The 20,031-nt window shown below is 39.4% G+C and overlaps 2 protein-coding genes across 3 annotated transcripts in view; one reads left to right on the forward strand and one right to left on the reverse strand.

Annotated features, from left to right (window-relative positions):
* The first annotated feature begins 1,433 nt into the window (after window positions 1–1,433).
* txnb (thioredoxin b) lies at window positions 1,434–5,716 on the forward strand. 2 transcript variants are annotated; one of them, XM_016247030.1, is made up of 5 exons: window positions 1,434–1,551; window positions 3,702–3,806; window positions 4,344–4,409; window positions 5,230–5,295; window positions 5,409–5,716. In XM_016247030.1, exons 1-5 carry the CDS (start codon window positions 1,528–1,530, stop codon window positions 5,469–5,471), a joined length of 324 nt encoding a protein of 107 aa, XP_016102516.1. In that variant the 5' UTR covers window positions 1,434–1,527; the 3' UTR covers window positions 5,472–5,716. The 2 variants fall into 2 exon arrangements, with proteins under 2 accessions (XP_016102516.1, XP_016102508.1); XM_016247022.1 differs by lacking the exon at window positions 1,434–1,551 and adding an exon at window positions 2,258–2,367.
* A 629-nt stretch (window positions 5,717–6,345) lies between these two features.
* LOC107563152 (sushi, von Willebrand factor type A, EGF and pentraxin domain-containing protein 1-like) overlaps window positions 6,346–20,031 on the reverse strand; it is a 33,344-nt gene continuing 19,658 nt past the window's right edge. The window contains exons 30-44 of the mRNA XM_016247950.1: window positions 18,993–19,077; window positions 18,629–18,820; window positions 18,263–18,430; window positions 17,441–18,113; window positions 14,528–17,247; window positions 14,207–14,435; window positions 13,942–14,097; window positions 13,569–13,632; window positions 13,275–13,448; window positions 12,953–13,129; window positions 12,370–12,564; window positions 11,335–11,502; window positions 8,701–8,796; window positions 7,885–7,980; window positions 6,346–6,350 (exon numbers count right to left, since the gene is read on the reverse strand). Coding sequence (XP_016103436.1) covers window positions 6,346–6,350; window positions 7,885–7,980; window positions 8,701–8,796; window positions 11,335–11,502; window positions 12,370–12,564; window positions 12,953–13,129; window positions 13,275–13,448; window positions 13,569–13,632; window positions 13,942–14,097; window positions 14,207–14,435; window positions 14,528–17,247; window positions 17,441–18,113; window positions 18,263–18,430; window positions 18,629–18,820; window positions 18,993–19,077 — 5,198 coding nt within the window. The remainder of the gene's footprint in view (window positions 6,351–7,884; window positions 7,981–8,700; window positions 8,797–11,334; window positions 11,503–12,369; window positions 12,565–12,952; window positions 13,130–13,274; window positions 13,449–13,568; window positions 13,633–13,941; window positions 14,098–14,206; window positions 14,436–14,527; window positions 17,248–17,440; window positions 18,114–18,262; window positions 18,431–18,628; window positions 18,821–18,992; window positions 19,078–20,031) is intronic.

The following is a 20,031-nucleotide window of genomic DNA, read 5'->3' on the forward strand; positions in this document are numbered from 1 at the left end:
CTGTCAGAAATCATAGCACGTCAGCTGTCTTAAACGCGTTTTGTGTACTGCATCATTACTGTGTCTGTTCCCCTTTCGGGCTTGAACTGATGGTAAAACTAATGACATTATTTACTGTCTTTACATTTATTTTGAAAGATGAATCTTGCGATTATGGTAAGGGGCGTTACATTTCCGGCGAGTGCTTGCGGTGTTCGGCCAATCACAATGCACTGGGTCAGCTGGCCAATCAGAGCAGACTGCGCTTGTCGGAAGGAGGGACTTTGTAGAAAACGAAGCGTTTGAGAGAGGCGGGGCATAGAGGACCTACAATAATGTACAGTATTTGAAAAATAATGTGTTTTTTGAACATTAAAGCATGTCAACATATTCTGTTACACCAAATACACAAATTAATGATCTTTTAAAAAGCATCATATGACCCCTTTAACATTGAGTAAAAAATAAGTTGATGATTGCATTTTACAGCCACTAGAGGACAGGGTTAAACAACAACGACATGAATTCAAGAGAACGTTTTATTAGGGACTGTGTCTATAAATTAGTTATTAATTACAGACGTGTGCTTTCAAGATAAAGATATTAAAATAGGTTGTCTTAAGGACTGGCTTGTTCAACAATGAATATACAAAAGCAGAAGCTGTGAGAGCTTGAGTCACAGTGATTCTGTAAAGTAGGAAGTGTGACTAAAAAAAATGTTTTTGGTTTAATAGGTTGAAACATTTGCTGTTGTAATTGTTTTTGTATCTCCTTGTATTACCTTAGCTATTTGCCTATTAGGTAAGATTAGTGATTAGTGTTAGTTTTCAGAACATGTCAGCTGCTTTCTTCTGTGATAATACCGTTTGTATGTCTAAAAACCTGTAAAAGCTGTCAAAAAAGACATTGAATGTTCTTTGTTTACTATTTGATGCACTATACATGTGCAAGAATGTGTGTGCATAGTATACAAACAGTTTTTATAGCCTAGGCTACTACAGTTTTTTTATTGCAAGTATAAACTCTTAACATTCAACAATTAATCTAACATTGGATGACATTATGAATACAGAAATGATATAGGAAGACAAAGAAGAAAAAATAAATAAGAATAGCCTACTACAGTTCCACCACTACTCTCGGTGACTTGACGTCGCGTACAGTAAATCTGTAAATCCGGAATCTGTCAAGTCATTCTGACTTGCTCATAGCAAAACCAGGATTAGTGATGGTCTTTCAAGATAAAGGAGCAGGTTTCACTCCTTATAGAGGTTACACCTAAATATGTATGCCTCAAGCCGCGCAAAACGTTCGTATATGGCATTTACTGAGCTTTATCTGCTGATTACATATATTTGTGCTGTGTAGTGGTAGGCGGGGTTACAGAACCTCATAATTCCATGATTGGTCCGTTGTCTTCATTGGAGGCGGGGCTACTTGGCCGTGTTCACGCTATGATGCGGCTGCTACTCTGACTGTCAATGAAGCAGGAGCTTTCAGAAGACGTACACAGTAGACCAGTAGAAGACAGACATCAAAATCATCAAAATGATTATCATAATTGAGGATAAGGTATGTATATAATACCAATATTTGAGCTGCTACCTTAACTTTGACTGTAACTCTTTATAGGTAATGCACGTTAATTATGTTTGACTTCTGATGTCTATGAAAACAATGTATTCGAATAGGTTAATAACTTTAATAAAAATGCGTTTATATAGATAAAAATAAGCTATAACCGCATGTCGTTTTTTTTTTAACGAAACTGCTTGCGGAACAAATGTGGGCGGAAACGTTTACACACGAGAACGTGTATTGGTTTCTAGTGTTCTTAAAGAAGCTCCAAGCAGAGTACAGTAATGAAAAGTACATTTGTTCTCAGTTACTTTTTAAACAGGACGATTTAATAAGTGGCTGTTAGTTAGGAAGTGTTTGCTTGTGTAAACAGCTGTGCAGTTGTGATGGGAGGTCTGACTCAAATCGGTTCTTTCGAAAAGTTCATTTCACAAACTGATTCAGTGGCTCTTCAGTCTCTGATATAAAGTCTGAAGCAGAAATCCATCTGTTGTCATGTTACTCGAACATTACAATAAAGCCACGTGGAGGGTGCTTTTGTAATTGATTGTGTTGATTTCAGCTGTACTTCACCTTATAAATATATAATTAAATCTAAATATCATTTACATTAAATAATACAAATCAATTACTTTGGCTGATTTTCTAAACGCTTGAATCATTGTAAGTCAGTCATTGGCCGTGTTCACGCTATGATGCGGCTGCTACTCTGACTGTCAATGAAGCAGGAGCTTTCAGAAGACGTACACAGTAGACCAGTAGAAGACAGACATCAAAATCATCAAAATGATTATCATAATTGAGGATAAGGTATGTATATAATACCAATATTTGAGCTGCTACCTTGACTTTGACTGTAACTCTTTATAGGTAATGCACGTTAATTATGTTTGACTTCTGATGTCTATGAAAACAATGTATTCGAATAGGTTAATAACTTTAATAAAAATGCGTTTATATAGATAAAAATAAGCTATAACCGCATGTCGTTTTTTTTTAACGAAACTCTGCTTGCGGAACAAATGTGGGCGGAAACGTTTACACATGAGAACGTGTATTGGTTTCTAGTGTTCTTAAAGAAGCTCCGAGCAGAGTACAGTAATGAAAAGTACATTTGTTCTCAGTTACTTTTTAAACAGGACGATTTAATAAGTGGCTGTTAGTTAGGAAGTGTTTGCTTGTGTAAACAGCTGTGCAGTTGTGATGGGAGGTCTGACTCAAATCGGTTCTTTCGAAAAGTTCATTTCACAAACTGATTCAGTGGCTCTTCAGTCTCTGATATAAAGTCTGAAGCAGAAATCCATCTGTTGTCATGTTACTCGAACATTACAATAAAGCCACGTGGAGGGTGCTTTTGTAATTGATTGTGTTGATTTCAGCTGTACTTCACCTTATAAATATATAATTAAATCTAAATATCATTTACATTAAATAATACAAATCAATTACTTTGGCTGATTTTCTAAACGCTTGAATCATTGTAAGTCAGTCAAGCCGAGTTGTGAGTCAGTGACACTCTGCTCAGATCGATTCAATCCGTTGCATTGAACTAATCTTCTTCCAGACCTGTTTGTTAATAGGTTCATTACAAATCAGACTCGATCCTTCGGTAGTAGGCTACTCAAACGAGCTGCTTTTTCTCTCCTATGGAGTGTCCTTCTGAAGTGTTTTGATTTTAGACATGCAAAATCCGAGGATCAAACATTAATATAGGCCTACATGCAGTTCAAACAGGATCTACATTTAAATTGATTTATGATGCTACTTACAGTCATAAAGGATTCTAAACAAATGCAATAAAATACACATACGTGTACACATTTTTTTTTTGTACCATCACCATTAAAATGTTGTATCAGATATTAATTTACAATAAAGTAGTAGGCCTACGTGTTTGTTTTGCATCAGTGTAATTTCACTAAAAAGGATATGTATTTCAGTATCTCAAATAGAAAAGCAAAAGCTGCGTCACCCCTTTCTAGTCATAGGCCATATGGCTCTTTTGTAAATATTTGAATGTCTTGGTCACTCTGATTAAACCATAGCATTATGACTCATCATCGCCCATTTCAGTGAACCTCAGTAGGAAGGAATGTGTCATGTCAGTTTGGAAACTGAATCTACTTTTCCTCCTCTCTCTGCAGTCTGCCTTCGACAATGCTCTGAAAAATGCTGGGAACAAGTTGGTGGTGGTGGACTTCACAGCCACATGGTGTGGGCCCTGCCAGAACATCGCTCCAGTCTTTAAAGTGAGCATTCATGCACTGCTGAATATGTCACCGCATCCGAGATTGAGAGTGACATCTGGAGCTGTCATGTCTTCTATAGAGGCCTCCGGAATCACTGGGAGTGGCTCTGTTGTTGTGCTGTGTTGTCGGGGCAGTCGGCAGGGAAGCTTCCTTAAGAATTAAAGCATGAATCATTCACAGAATGCAAATGAAAGGCAGTCCTGATAAAGAAAGAAGAGAGGAATAAAAGACAAAAGACTGCTGATTCATTCCTTATACATACATTAGACAATACATAGGCTACACTGAGATTTTTTTTGGGGGGGGGGAGTTTTTTAACCACCAACCTCAGCCATATGTAGCCTACATGTTTTGTGGTTGCTCACTTTTACCTTTACTCAGTGCGCACATACATTTTTACCTGGTTTAGACAACAAAAGCAAGCATATGCAAATTTCACAGATGAAACGGAAGGAATGAAATATTAAGTTCAAAGGAAGTGCTTTGATTGCGAGCTTTGTGGTTTGCTTTTTAAAACCGCCTTTTTTCCCTCCACAGACGCTGTCTGAAAAACAAGAGAACGGAAATGTCGTGTTTCTAAAGGTGGATGTGGATGATGCACAGGTTAGTCACCTGGTGTCTTTTTCTCTGATGAATACACTTGAAAGCCTACAGACTTCTGAGCCAAATGAACAAAACACCCTTTTCACATAGATTCACCATCTGGGTTTTACTGTGTTACTTTCATTTGAATACTGGCCTCGCTATCCGCCTAACCTTTTGTAAGTGACCCAAACACATTAGAACATCCCAGCACACCCGGTTGTTGTTCTCCTGATCGGCTTGCTGATACTGTGTTATTTGATTCATGGGATAGCGCTCCGAAAGGATATTGGCTGTCATTCAGTTTTATCAGAGGTAGATCGAGACAGTGACAAAATGGGACAATTCTGGTTGCCCATGTTGTTATGGTTACAAACACTAGCTATTATTACAATGCTGTGTTGCAAAGCTGATGGGGGACGGGACGGGATGTGTGTGTATTCGAAAGCTGAATTCTTGATACATGTTTGCGATTTGTTGAAATGTCATGCTTTTTGCCTGACATTTAAATCGCAAGGTAAGGATGGCAAATGTGAGCCGAGCATTTGAAGGTTCTGATAACAGTGCGCATATCCAGCGGATATTTTTGTGACTGATTTCAGGAATGGCGGCAAGCATCATTTTAAGATTAAATGAATATGAAACACATTATTTTTTTCTAAACATATCATGGATTTTTTTAAATTTCGACAGCCTTCGAGTCCTGCTGTGGACATAATTTCATCCCTCTTTTACAAAAGTGCTCAGACTGGCTAAGCAAAATGAAAAGATGCTTATCATTACACAGTAGACTGAATAAACGTATTCAGACCTGATCTCCACTCCCTCTTTCTCTGTCTAGGATGTGGCCGCTTTCTGTGACATCAAATGTATGCCAACATTCCATTTCTACAAGAATGGAAAGAAGGTAAAGCATCATCTCTGGAGGTTTTCGGTTCCATTTCTGTGATCTTTTTTTAACCTGTTCGTTCCTCCTTGTTGTGCTGTAACTGATTCAGCTTTTTTTCTTTTTTTTCTCAGATTGATGAATTTTCTGGATCAAATCACGTTAAACTGGAGGAGATTATCAATAAGCATAAATGAAGAAAAACACAAACCAACCACTGTAATAACTAATATACGCAGAAAAAAAGCATAATTCTCAACCTCTAACTCATTCTAATTTTGTCTGCTTCATTTATATCCTGTTTTATTTTAGTTTATATACAGAAACAGAAGTAAGACTTTTGTTAAAAGGTTTTGGCCCTCTATAATGGCTATGTCTAATGTATTTTATGTTGGCTTTGTATGAAATTAAAATATTAAAGGTAATGAAAAGTTGACTTTTAGGATAAGAAGTATGCGCTGCAAACGCGAGCATTTTTGACGATCGTTTCTGTTCAGTCTGCTCGTTTTATCGCGTTTAACCACAGCTGTCGTCGGTTTTTTGTCTGGCAGTGGCAGCAGATATGCGATTAAATTTCTAATTTGAGGAATCAAGCATTTCCAGAACTCCTCTTTGCCCTAGAGACCTTTGTCCTGACATATGAATCAACACCAGTCGAGACAAAACACAAAGAGTCTGACCACAGCAGCAGAATGAAAACCAGTGAGTAATCGGTTAAAATCTATAGAACAAACACTGCGACAAGTGACATACAGTAAATACTGTACTTGAGTATGCAAAACCAAATCAGGTTTGCTTTAATGAATTTGAGCAACTCAGCAAGTAGGTTTGTTTGTCTTGGTGCTGGAGATTTAAAGACCATTCAATGCATGCAGTTACAGTCCTGCTGGTGGTGTTCTCAATAAATCTTTTCATTAAGAAATGTAAAAATAAGAAGTGTGTGGTATTGTAAATGTGTTCTTGGTCTTTATAAGTCATACATTCTGCAGATATTCATGGTATTGTGAAAGCAAATGCATCCATACACATCAATATGTCAAAGAAAACCTGGTGTTTCAGAAACAGTTCAGGTTAAACTAGACAAAACAATATGTTAGACTTAAATGGTGACATAAAATGCGTTTAAATATATAAAACATTAAATTTAATTTAAATTCAGGTTAATAATAAGTATGAAAAATTTATATATTTTATTGAAATATAGTAAATTTGTTATAATACAAATATTATAATGCTATAATATATTTGCTATAATACAAACTGTATGTTTTTAGATGCTGGTCATCATTTCTCAGAATTTTTTAATAAGGTGTTTTCACCTATTACATGTTTTGCATTTCACATATTTAATTTTTATATTCTATGTAGTCTGCCAATTATTATGAGTTCATAAAACTAAATGTAGTATAATTAGAAAAATGCTGTTTAAAATAACTTAAGGTAAATTATGGTGTAAACATTATTTATGTCATAACTTATGTCAACTGCCCCTATGTGTTTTCAATAATTGTGTTTTGTTTTACTGCTTGGGCTCCTGGGATCTACTGCATATCACTATTAGAGTCTGTTGTCACAGGTGTTGCCTGGCAACAACGTGAGTATGACATAGGATGACCCCGGGAGAATGAGCCCCGGCCCCCATCCCACCATGAGGTCCTGTCTGTAATCACTCTAATCCCTGCACTCCACCCTACTTTTAAACTCTTAAGTTTAAATTGTTTAGCTTGATGTCTTTAGTTAATGGTGAGATATTTCCCTAAATAGCAGCTTTTATAGTTGAACTAAGACTTATATCTTCAAGATCACAGATAGCTTGAGGGAATGACAGATGTTCGATAGACTTCATAAATTGGCTATAATTAAATGCTGTGAGGTTATCACTAATTGTGTTTCATTCGTCTCAACTTGTCAGGACTCAATAAAGCAGGTGATGTTCCTACTTCCTCAAAGTTGTAGATTTGTTATTTAATTACTCATACAAGACCGACAACATTAGAGGCTGCTCTGACTAGTTAAAGGGATAGTTCACCTAAAAATGAAAAATCTGTCATTAATTACTCAGCCTCATGTCGTTCCAAACCCGTAAGACCTTTGTTCATCTTCAGAACACAAATTAAGGTATTTTTTATTAAATTCAAGAGCTTTCTGACCCTCCATAGACAGCAACTGTAATATTCCCAGGCCCAAAAAAGCAGTAAGGACATTGATTAAATAGTCCATGTGACATCAGTGGTTCAACCATAATTTTACAAAGCTACTTTTTGTGCACTAAGAAAGCAACAACTTTATTCAACAATTCTTCTTCCCCGAGTTACCGTCTTCTGCCATCTTCTGCCAGAGTACCACGACATGCATGTGCATTCCTCTGCTCGTAAACAAGACTCAGTGCATGTGTGTTCTACGTCAGCAGCATCACACACATGAACAAAGATGTTCTGAAGATGAACGAAGGTCTTATGGGTTTGGAACGACATGAGGGTGAGTAATTAATGACAGAATTTTCATTCTGCGTGAACTGTCCCTTTAACTATTCTGCTACTAATCAACATTTATGTAATACATTTTCTCGACGACAATCACAAGTCATTATACACAAACACACACTCTTACCATTATGGCAGCGTGTGCCTGTCCATCCTGTTGGACATTCACACTGGTATGGAGCTACACAGCGTCCTCCATTGAGACATGGTAGGATGCAGATCGCTGCAGTAAAAAGCACAGGCAGTATCAAACTGTGTGACTTTTGGGTTGAAGAGATAGGAATAATCAGAATAATCTGAGTTAAGTCAGCTTTTTAAAACTTTAGTTTGAGACAAAACGTTGTTTAAACCACTTGGTCTCTTTACTACATTAGCTATATTAAAGTGATTATTACATTTTGAATATGGATATTTTTCTTACAAAAACACATCGATTCGCTACAGAAGGCCTTTGTTCACCCCCCGGAGCCGTGTGAGACATTTTTTTATGGATGGGCTTTTTATTTAACTTCTTTTGGACTGATGCATGCAACACCCACTGAGTGGCATTAAACAGCTTGAAAGATCAAAGACAATTTTTAATATAACTCCGACTGGATTCGTCTGAAAGAAGAAAGTCATATACACCTAGGATGACTTGAGGGTGAGTAATTTATGGACTAATTTTTATTTTTGGGTGAACTAACCCTTTAAAGACATTCACACCACACCCAGCAGTTTTGGCTTCCTGAGGAAGAAAAAGTGAAGCCAAAGAGAGAAATGCAGCTTTGTGTGTGAGGTGACTGTTAATAAGCAATGCTTTTTAAGAAACCGCTGTGATGCATGCTGTTATTGACCCATGAAATGTTACCTAAAGTAATGGACTGCTGTCATATGGAAATATTAATAATCTCTGTGTGTGAGTGCTGCTGCTGTTATCGTGCATGATTGTGTGCGTACTTACGCTCCTCGCAAAATCGGCCCATCCATCCCTCTGGACAGGAGCAAGTGTTTGGTCTTTGGCACACACCTCCGTTCTGACATTGGAGCCAACAGACAGCTGTACAAACACACAAAACACGATTGATACAGCGATGAAACTGACACAATCACAAAAAAGTAGCAGTGCAATCACTCTCCTAACAGAATTCCAAAATACCACACAAAACATGCAGCAGAAGATGAACCAGATGTTAGATGTTAAGACCAGTGTGAAACTCCACTGATCAGAATTAGTTTCTACATGCAGCAGTCAGACCAAAAAAGCCAACGACTCCAAGGCTGAAAGAAGGGCTTACCATGTAAAGTACAATGTTAAAACATCACCATGCCAAAAATTAAAGCAAAATATCATGCCTTGTTGAAAAGAGTGACATTCATACCAAAGCCCATCTCTATAATCTCTGTGGGACAATGCTGTTGTTTCCGGGACTATTATAAAACCATTTCTGGTCATGGATTGATCAATATAACATTCTATCTATGCTAAAATATGCAATAAATAACATCTTTGACATTAAGTAACTGTTAGCTACATACTGCTGCATAGCACATAACATTTACTTGTTAGGGTCTATAGAGCACTATAACTTAATGACATCAATAAAATTATTTAAAATAATAATAAAATTATACTTTATAAGGAGATTGAGGCAGTATTATAATGGAAGGCAAAGTCTTATTTCTTATCCTACCTTTCAAATTTTTGGGGTCCGTAAGATTTTATTCATGCATTTATTTACCAAACGTGACAGTTAAGACTTACATTGATATAAAATTAATTTTTCAAACAAATTCAGTTCTTTTAACTTTCTATTCATCAAAGAATCCTGAAAAAAATTGCATCACTGTTTCCACAAAAAATATTAATCAGCACAACCATTTCTAATACCGATAATAAGAAATGTTTCTTAAGCACCAAACTGAAATCTTAAGAATGATTGCTGAAGGAACATGTGATAATGAATGGCTGCTGAAAATGTAAAATTAAAATATAAAAATATTTCACAACATTACTGTTTTAAAAACCAAATAAAAGCACCCCTGGGGTCTGTTACATAAAAAGCTTAGACTACAAATCAGTAATCTAATTTATTTTCTTTAGTCCAAATTTTTTTTATTCAGTTACATAAAAACGTGAATTAGTCTAAATTGAATCCAAAAAGCAAGACCGATTACCCCTGGCTAACTCAGACTAATTCTTAAAGGGGTCATATGATGCGATTTCAAGTTTTCCTTTCTCTTTGGAGTGTTACAAGCTGATTGTGCATAGATAAGATCCCTGAAGTTGCAAAGACTAAAGTCTCAAAACCAAAGAGATATGCTTTATATAATTTAAGACTCTGCCACGCTCCCCTAAAATGGCTCGTTCTAACACGCCCCCACATATCTATCTCACTATGTGGAAATATTTGCATAATGCCGCCCAATTGTGCACGCAAAGAAAGAAGGCGTGGTTTCAGTAACCGCAGTTAGTGTTGAAGCAGCCATGTCAGGGAGACGCTGTGTGTTTCTAGGCGAAAACAAAAGCACTTTATTTGGCCTTCCGGAAGTAGATGCATTTAGGAATCTTTAAGATTACTTACAACAGAACAGCAATGCATTTTATGGACGACCGTTTCGTGAAGCTAGGAGAGGAGGTAATTCTGACTTTGCTATGACAATCTGCCGCTTCTGAATCAGCTACTGTTTTGTTATTAGTTTAAGTATTTGCTATTGACTGTTCAAATGCGGAGTTTTGCGCATCGTGTGTGTGTGAGTGTGTGTGTGCGAGCGAGAGAGCGAGAGAGAGAGAGAGAGCGAGAGCGAGAGCGAGAGAGAGAGCGAGACACATCACAGTGGAGTCAGCTGTCTTAACCGTGGCTTGTGTACTGCAAACACATATTCATCACTGTGTCTGTCACGCGACTCTGTTCCCCTTTCGGGCTCTGTCTTTACATTTATTTTGAAAGATGAAGCTCGCGATTATGGTAAGGGGCGTTACATTTCCTACGAGGGTTTGCGGTTTTCGGCCAATCACAATGCACTGGGTCAGCTGGCCAATCAGAGCAGACTGCGCTTGTTGGAAGGAGGGACTTTGTAGAAAACGAAGTGTTTGAGAGAGGCGGGGCATAGAGGACTTACAATAATGTACAGTATTTAAAGCATGTCAACATATTCTATTACACCAGATACACAAAATAATCATCTTTAAAAAAGCATCATATGACCCCTTTAAGACACTGTCTTAATATAAAGTCTAAGTTTATGCAACTGGCCCCTGATAAGCATAACAATTTTTTCATTGACATTAAAAACATTATAAATTCTATTTTCTAATCTATTTACAATATTTACAGAAAGGGCATGGAACTTTGGAGATTTGTGTGAATAAGTTTAATGAGATTCTTGAGACCAAAAATGTGCAAATGTGGCTAGTTAACCTCAAGCCACTGACTAGAAGTGTGGCCTAATATCATTGTCTAAAGTGCTCAGTGCTTGTGTGTATATGTGTAAATGTGCAAGACCAGTCAAAAGGAGTCACAAGATTTTGCAAAGATGAAGAAAAAGGCTGAAGTCAGAACTCCAAGTGGGATTTAAGGGCAGTTCCTTGTGCTACCTTTGCAGGTAGGGGGTGGGGTCCAAGTGCCATTCTCCAAGCACACACTCCTGCTAGAACCCTCCATGGTGTAGCCTGCGTAACATGAGTACACCACATCTCCAAACTGGAACACTGCCCCACGGACTACCCCATTTGCCACGTACAGTGATGGGCCGCAGGACACCCCTGTGTGTGATTAAAATGGACCGGACCAGTACGTTAGAAACGACGATTCTCAGCATGGCTGAGCAGTCCGTTGAAGAAGCTTTTTGGGTCTTTCAAGGTTGGTTATGAAATGGCAATTTCATGCTCTCTCATTTCAATCTTTTTAGAAAATGTCACATTTCTTTTGTGTTCCAAGAAGCCTAATTAGTTTTGGGAGCATCCAATCAAAACAGGAGATCATAGTATCCTCCATATCTGATAATAGCGATGCTACAAGCAGTGAGTGAAATTCAACAGGTGTCTCACAGAGAGAAAAGTGAATATATACACATACTGCCAGGATCAGATTTCAGAAAATGGGTTGAAAAGTTTGTAAAAGATAAAAAGGAGTCAATAAATGTGCACACACACCACCACATACATCTAGTAGTACGTATATCATACTGCAGAGCTATAGCATGCAAAACGCCCAAGGATCAAAATATCAAATTATACAACACAACAAAGGAGCAATAATTAACTATGAGAGAGTAGGCTTCTAATATTCGGAATGATAGCATGCAGAAGTAACACAGAAGAAAATACAGGAGAATGTTTCCAACAAAACACAGATAGTAGGGATACCATGCAATATGAAAAGCAGCACTAATTGTGATGCTGCAGTCTGAATGAGGAACAAATGATACTGGTCAAATTTTACTCCTCAAGCTGCTGTAATCAGCAGCTGTGCTTGAGTCAGAGTGATTACACGCAGTTGAAGTGATTTGGCTCAAAGTCCAGAGTGTCTTCTTAACCAACCACAACTTCATATTTTAACATGATTTTTTTTGTCATGTAAAGCCACTGTAAAATACAATAAAGGTGGAAATAATGAATGTTTGTACTCACTCTCACACACTGCACTGATGGGGGTCCAGGTCTGATCACTCCTGCAAGTTAAGGTGGCGATAACTTTTCCCTGGTTACCTTTGACCTGCTGACCTTTAGGACAACTGACTGACACTGACTGGCCTACCAGGAAAACCATCTGAGTAGCGTTGAAACTGCCTCCAGTCCAGCCAGGAGGAGAGGGGCATGATTTGGCTGTGGAGGTGGGGGGATAAGATTTGAGTCATTTACTGCATGTCTAAACTATTTTATCTTTAGATACTTTGAATGGAACTGATGACTAACAAAAAAACCCAAACCAACAATGAAGTAACATATTAATTCTTAGAAATGTGACATTTAGTTTGCGTGTTCCTTGTAGGAAAACAAGGTATTCTGTGGTGCTATCACTGATGAAGGCTTAACAAGAGTCTTTTACTAGTTAGGTTGTGAAAATTACTCTACCAAAAACGTCTGTTGGGCAAAGTCTTGCAAAGTTTGCACACATAAAAGAATGTCTGTTTTTGAAAGACTTGTGAGTGAACTAAAAACATCAATAAGTCAATGAACAAACAGTGTTTTGAAATCATTGTGCATGACATACGTATACAGACAGGGAAAGGCGAACTCCAGGAGCCGTTTCCCACACACATGATGATAGACTCTCCCTGCAGTGTGTAGCCTTTGTCACAGTGGAACTCAAGAGCACGTCCGCTGGACAGATTGTGCTCCTGCACCTTTCCATTCAATAAGTCTGTTATCCTCTCACAGCCATCTGGGACTGATAGTTTGTGTATATGTACATTTGTGAAAAAGAGAAAGGAAGAGAAAATAATAAAAAAAGGTTAAATAGAGGAACAGTGAAAGACTTTGAATTTACACTGTGTTACTTAAAAGCTAAAGAGTGACAGTTTATCTGTTCTTACATTCACATGATGGTGTAGGTAAGCTCCATTTTCCGTCTGCTTGACAAGTGAGGTTCTGTGAACCAATCAAACTCAGCCCTGGATGACACGTATAACTCACAATACTTTGGTATGTCTGACCACTGGACACAGTAACTGCATGGGAAACCACTGGTGGAGGACCACATGACACAGCTAAAAAAAAGAGACAAAAGATGAGTTTAGAAATCAAGCAGAATGATTTTGATAATAATATTAATAATAAATTAATTTTCTTACTACAATAGCATGTTTTGCATTGTGAAAAATTCTTACCAGCACACACTGGCTGAGTTCCACTCCAGGTTTTATCATCTTGACATGTCTGAACAGAATCACCCTGGATGATGAGAAATAAGAATACATCATACATTCTCTTGGTTTCCTCTTATTCATCTTTATAAAAAACATATTTATTGGGCAATGATTTGGGGGGAATATGGCATTAGTTTTGTTACAAAATAATATAAGCTTTGTTGACACTGAATTTATTTGTTTTAACTACATAAAGTCTAATGTCTGTGTTGAACTGGGCATTTTTCAGAGTGTTTCCCTGCCTACGACCTGAGACACTGGGATAGGCTCTAGCATCCCTGCAACCTTACATAGGACAAGCTATGTGAAAAATAGATGGATAAAAATAATGTACCTGTAGTTCAAAACCTGGTAGACAAGTATAGCTAATAATATCTCCATAATTGTAGCTCTTGTCCTCAACCAAGCCATTGATAATGGGGAGAGGCTTCTCACAAATAACAGGCACACAAGACTTGGAGGAGAAAGGTGGAGACCATTTGCCAGAGACCTGGATCAAATAAAAGGGAAATAACATCCTGAGACATCATTAGACAAAATTATCCCCAAATGAAGCAAGGAGTGTCCACAGAAAATGATCATCTTGACATATCACTTACTGAACATTCAGATAATCCAGGTCCCTCAAGATAGTACCCTGGTCTACAGGAGATAATGACTGTTCCCCCTACAGGTGTGAGCTGCTTGCCTGTGATGACTACATGGGTGAGGTTAGCAGGCAGGCTGCAGGGTGAAGGTCGACATCTGACACTGTGCTTGGACCAGGTGCCATCACTTTGACAGGTTATTGAGTCTGTCTTTGTTGCCAACTCAAAGCCTTCTTTACACCTATGTCAAGTGGGAACGTTCAGTTTAAAGCAACTCAGCACCTTTTTATTTGTACTTAGTTTTTATTGGATGTTTCTGTTATGTCAAATTACCTATACTGAGCTTTACTGCCATAGGTCAACACCACTCCAGCAGTCTCTGCATTTGGGACAAGAGGAGGCACTCCACAAGAAACAGGTTCACAGTTCAGGTTTGGCTCTCCCCATCTACCCAACCTTCCACAGGACAGATGGGGAAAACCTTTCAAATGATACCCTGGCCTACACCGGTAAGTGACAGTGTCAATGGAGTAGGCAGCACTGCCTTGTACGACAGCATTAGGCACAGCTGGAGGAGGGCTGGAACATCTCCCTCGGGTGCAGATGGGTACTCCTGGACTCCACATTCCACCCTTGTCGCATATGGCCTCTGTGGAGCCAAGAATTTTGTAGCCTTCATCACATCGGAACCAGATGCTTGCACCACAGGTGTGATCTCGGCCGAGAATAGCACCGTACTTAAGAATTGGGGGACTGCAAACACAAGATCGGCATTCTGGAACTTGCCCCAGCCAGACACCCTCGGCAGCACATCGCAAAACTGGACTGCCAACGATCTCATAGCCTGGGAAGCAGATATACTCCACAACATCATCAAAATTAAAGCTTGATCCATTCAGGTAACCATGGCTAATGTCCTCAGGTGGGTCACAAGTGACTATGTCACACCGTGGAGGAGGGTCATCCCATAGTCCATCAGCTCTGCATATTAGTGTTGGATTTCCTGTCAAGACGTATCCAATGCCACAAGCATACCTAACCATGCCGTTGTAACCATAATCCGTGCCTGTTACTCGGCCATTTTCAATTACCGGTGGTTGACCACAGTTGGCTGGGAGGCACTTTGGAGGAGCCTCACTCCAACTGCCATTGGCTAAACAAACACTGGTCGGTGCTCCCTGTAGGATGAAGCCGAGATTGCAGCTGAACAACAACCTCTTTTCAAATGTATAGTCGTCTCCTCTTACTAAAACATCCTTTGATACAACAGGGCGCCCACAGGAGATTGCTCTACAAGATGGAGCTTTGCTGTCCCATTTCCCATCAACCTGGCAAGTTCTAGTTTCAACACCCTCAAGGACAAACCCTTTATGGCAGTCATAGTGAATAAGTGCCTTGAAGTGAAAGGATTTTCCAATCACCTCACCATTCGCAATGCCTCCAGGATTACCACAAGAGATGGGCAAACAGCGAGGAGCGTCATCGCTCCACTGCTTCCCAGAAATGCACTGTCGAATGGCCTGTCCATTGAGTTCGTAACCATCCTCGCAACTGTACTCCGCAAGGCTGCCAAGTGCACTATCTGTTACCATAACTGATCCATATTCAGGGCTGGGTGGAGTCTCACATTGTGCCGGAGCACACACAGGGGCAGTCCCATTCCACGTGCCATCTTCTTGGCACATCAACACAATGTCACCTTTCATTTTATATCCAGAATGACAATGATATTGAACCAGGGAACCATGTAAAAAGCTGTTGTCTATAGGTAAATACTGGCTTGTAAGTGTGTCATCTTCTCCTGGCGGTTCTTTGACCTTCGAGTAGACACCAAAATCAATATGTGGAGGCAGGCCGCAGTCAGCAGGCATACATTTGGGCTCAGAGCTTGACCAGCCATGTTCTTCGCAAGTGAGATGATTATTACCAACTAGTAGGAAACCTGGAAAGCAGCTATAGAAGATAGTAACCCCAAACTTGCGGTCCCGTCCTTCTACAAAGCCATTCTCAATTGGTTTTGGAGGAGAACAGTAGATCTGCTCACAAGTAGGAGCCTCCTGGTGCCACTGTCCATTCTCCAGGCAGGTAAGCATTTCTGGGCCCTGTAAGCGGTACCCCCTGTGGCAGGAATATGTAACTGATTGGCTAAACTGAAGCTTGAAGTATCTAACAGAGCCATTGGGAATCTCCTTGGGTGCAGCACACTTAACAGGGTGACATACAGGTACACCTCCTATCCACTGTCCACTTTGACCACAAAGCACAGTGCTGTTACCTGCTAAATCATACCCTGCTTTACAGCTATAGACAGCAGTACTAAGATACATTAGTCCTTGAACATCCACAATTCCATTTGGTATGTCCTCAGGATGCGGGCATTCAACAGGAATGCATTCGGGATAAGGTTTACTCCAGTTCCCATCTGCCTGGCAGCGGACAGAAGCTTCCTTCCGGAGTGTAAAGCCATCCATGCAAGAGTAGGTCACCACACTACCAAAGTAGGACAGTGCGTCAGATGGGTCACCAAAGGCAACCTCAGGGGGAGGTCCGCAAAAGACTTGTTTGCAGACTGGAAAAGAGTCATTCCACTCCTGGGACGGGGTACAACGAAGAGTTCGTGCACCATGGAGAACATACCCTTCCTCACAAGAAAGCTCCACAATGCCTGAGTCAGAATCTAATCCACGCAGTACAAGGTGATTCTCCTCTAAAGGTGGTTCGGGGCACTGTACTGGGGAACAACGTGGGGTTACGCTCTTGTCCCAATTTCCAAACTTTAAACAAGTCCATACAGAATCTCCAATGAGTTCATATCCTTTGTTGCAGGTAAATTCCACCTTGCTGCCGACTTCAAAGGTGGAGCCGTGATAACGGCCATTTTTGATATCAGGTGGGGTAGGGCAGGTGAGGTGAACACAAACAGGAGGATTGTTGTTTGACCACTGCTTATTGGCCATGCATATACGGTCAGGCTTTCCAGTTAGGCGATAACCATCATTGCAAGCATAGGTTACTCTACTGCTGTATATGTAGCCGTTCTTTCTTATTTGGCCCTATGGGAAAAAAGTATCATACATATTTAATTACGGATTAAATAAATGAATTGCAAATATTCCTTAATAGGGATGCATCAATATTAAAATTCTATTTAAATTTGTCTAAATAAATTAGAAATAAGACACAAAAAAATCTAATCAATATGGTACTAAAATACCATGAATCACTGGGAGACAGTATTGTATTTACCTGGATAAAACCATTTGCCAAGCGAGGTGGGTTGGGGCAGGAAATAGGTTGGCATGTGGGCAAGACACCTCCCCACTCACCGTTGGCTTTACAAATTCTCCTCTTCTCTCCTCGAATAAAATACCCTTTATCACAGCTGTATGCAATCACCGCTCCAAAACTATAATTGTTCCCACTTACATAACCCTTCTCAATACTGACTGGCTTTGAGCATCTGACAGGCATACAGCCAATGTCCAAAGGCGAGGGTGTCCACTCTCCCCCTATCATGCATTTCAGGGTTCCTGTTTTGTTGAGAACAAAGCCCTCCTCACACTTGTAGCTGACCTCTGTGTTGCTTGCATACTTTGGTTTGTTGATGGAGTCCAGAATGGCATGAGGTAAATCCGGAGGACGCAGACAGAAGTTGGCAATGCAGTGAGGAATGCCAAATCCATCTGGGGGTGCCCAAACACCTTGCGCATTGCATAACAGTTTTGTATTGTTACCAGCAGTGTAGCCATCATCGCAGAAGTAGATAGCAGTGTCTCCAAAAAGCTGGTGTCCATTGTCAGGTAAGGCATGGTCAACTTGGGGTGGTGGTCCACAAGACCGAGGCACACACTGGGCAGAATTACGAGTCCAGTTGCCACTTGGGAGGCATTCCTGAGTTTCTACACCAAGGGGGGTGTAACTACAATAAGACATATTTTACAAATCATTACTAGAGTGACTGAAAAATATATTTAATAGGGCATCAAACATCAGTCCTTGGTGATTACAAACAAATACAATCTGATCAAATCCTTTGGCAACAAAATATGCATATATAAGGTTAATTACCCCTCTTTGCAAACATAGATGATCCTGCTACCCAGTGTAAAGTTGTCGCCCTTAATCACAGCATCCTTCAAAGGAGGAGGTTTGCCACAGTCCACTCTGGCACACATGGGGGGAGGAGATGCCCACTCTCCTGATGACTCACACTTCAGTTCCATGGCACCCTGCAATCTTTACACCAAAAAAACAGGAAAGTCAATTCATTCTCTGACATCTAGATTGTATAAGAACCAACCATACCATTTGAAAATGTTTTCCTGTTTATTCCAGGGGTCAGGTTTTCCTGTTTATAAAAGGTTGCCGACCCCTGTCCTATATTGTTCCTGCTACACTTTTCATAGTCAGTGATGAATATGTATCAGACTTTACCTGTATCCTTCTATGCAGGTGTAGGTTAGTGTGGAGAGGTACACTTTCCCATTGAGGGTATACTCCGCATAATCCACCACTGGAGGCTCACCACAGGTAACAGGCTGACAAACATGGGGCTCTCTGCTCCACTTCAAATCAGATTGACACTGGCTTTCTATTGGCTCCTGAGGGACATAGCCCTTCTCACAACTGCAGCGGAGCAGAAAATGAAAAAGTTATTTACACACAAACGCACAAAAATATTGTCCTTTCCCAATATGTTGTTAAACAAAAGTAGTCTCTCTCATATTTAAACAGGTCTTTTAAAATTTACTATACAATACCTCTAGAAACCGACTACATCTAACAGTGACAGTGATACCTGAAAGTCACCTTGCTTCCGTATGTGAAGTTTGACCCTTTCATGATTCCATATTCAGGAAGAGTGGGATGAGCACAGGAAAGGGCTGTTGGTGGAAATCATTAGAAACAGCTTATGCTCAGCGTTTTGTGCAGACTTCAGACAGTAACTGACGTCATCACTGCAATGCATCCAGAGTGTATCGGAAATCCGCCAAAACAAAATACATGTAACTCTAATTGACATACAGTAATGTGAGATGACAAGGTATAAAAGCCTCATAAAAGCTGCTGGCTGAGATTCAGGATAACGCTCCGTCTGCTGGATTGTTAACTGCTTAATTTTTCCAGTAACATGGACTGAACAAAGCTGATCATTTTTTTTATCAAGTTTTATCAGATTAGGTACCTATATAGGCACAGATATTTTATATCTCTGTAATCAAGCCAGTTTCCCACCGAGATTGAGAAACAATTTGTGTGTGTGGGGGCAGTTGGATTACATTTACACAGAAGACTGCTGCAACCATTCGGATCCCAAGACAAGCTTATTTGTTACTATTACCTAATAACATTCAGTATATTTCAACAGGAATATTTACATTATATTTACATTAGTACTAGCTTGACTCCTTTGATTTTACTAAAGAATAAATCAAGAATTATGTTCAAGTAATTGTTATGCGTGCTAGCTTTGTTTTGTTATTTGCTACACTACCGTTCAAATGTTTGGGTTTGGTAAGATTTTTTTGTTTTATAAGTCTCTTTTGCTCAGGAAGGCTGCATTTATTTGATCAAAAATACATTAAAACAGTAATGCTGGGAAATATTATTACAATTTAAAATAACTGTTTTCTTATTTAATATAGATAAAAATGTAATTAATTCCTGTGATGGCAAAGTTGAATTTTCAGCAGCCATTACTCCAGTCTTCAGTGTCACTTGATCCTTCAGAAATTACTCCAATATGCTGATTTGGGGCTCAAGTAACTTAGTTCTTATTATCATTATTATTAATGTTGAAAACAATTTGTGGAAACCGTGATACTTAATTTTAATAG

This window comes from Sinocyclocheilus grahami, unplaced genomic scaffold (genome assembly GCF_001515645.1).
Source record: "Sinocyclocheilus grahami isolate Dianchi unplaced genomic scaffold, SAMN03320097.WGS_v1.1 scaffold24.1, whole genome shotgun sequence".
NCBI classification, from domain to species: Eukaryota; Metazoa; Chordata; class Actinopteri; order Cypriniformes; family Cyprinidae; genus Sinocyclocheilus; species Sinocyclocheilus grahami.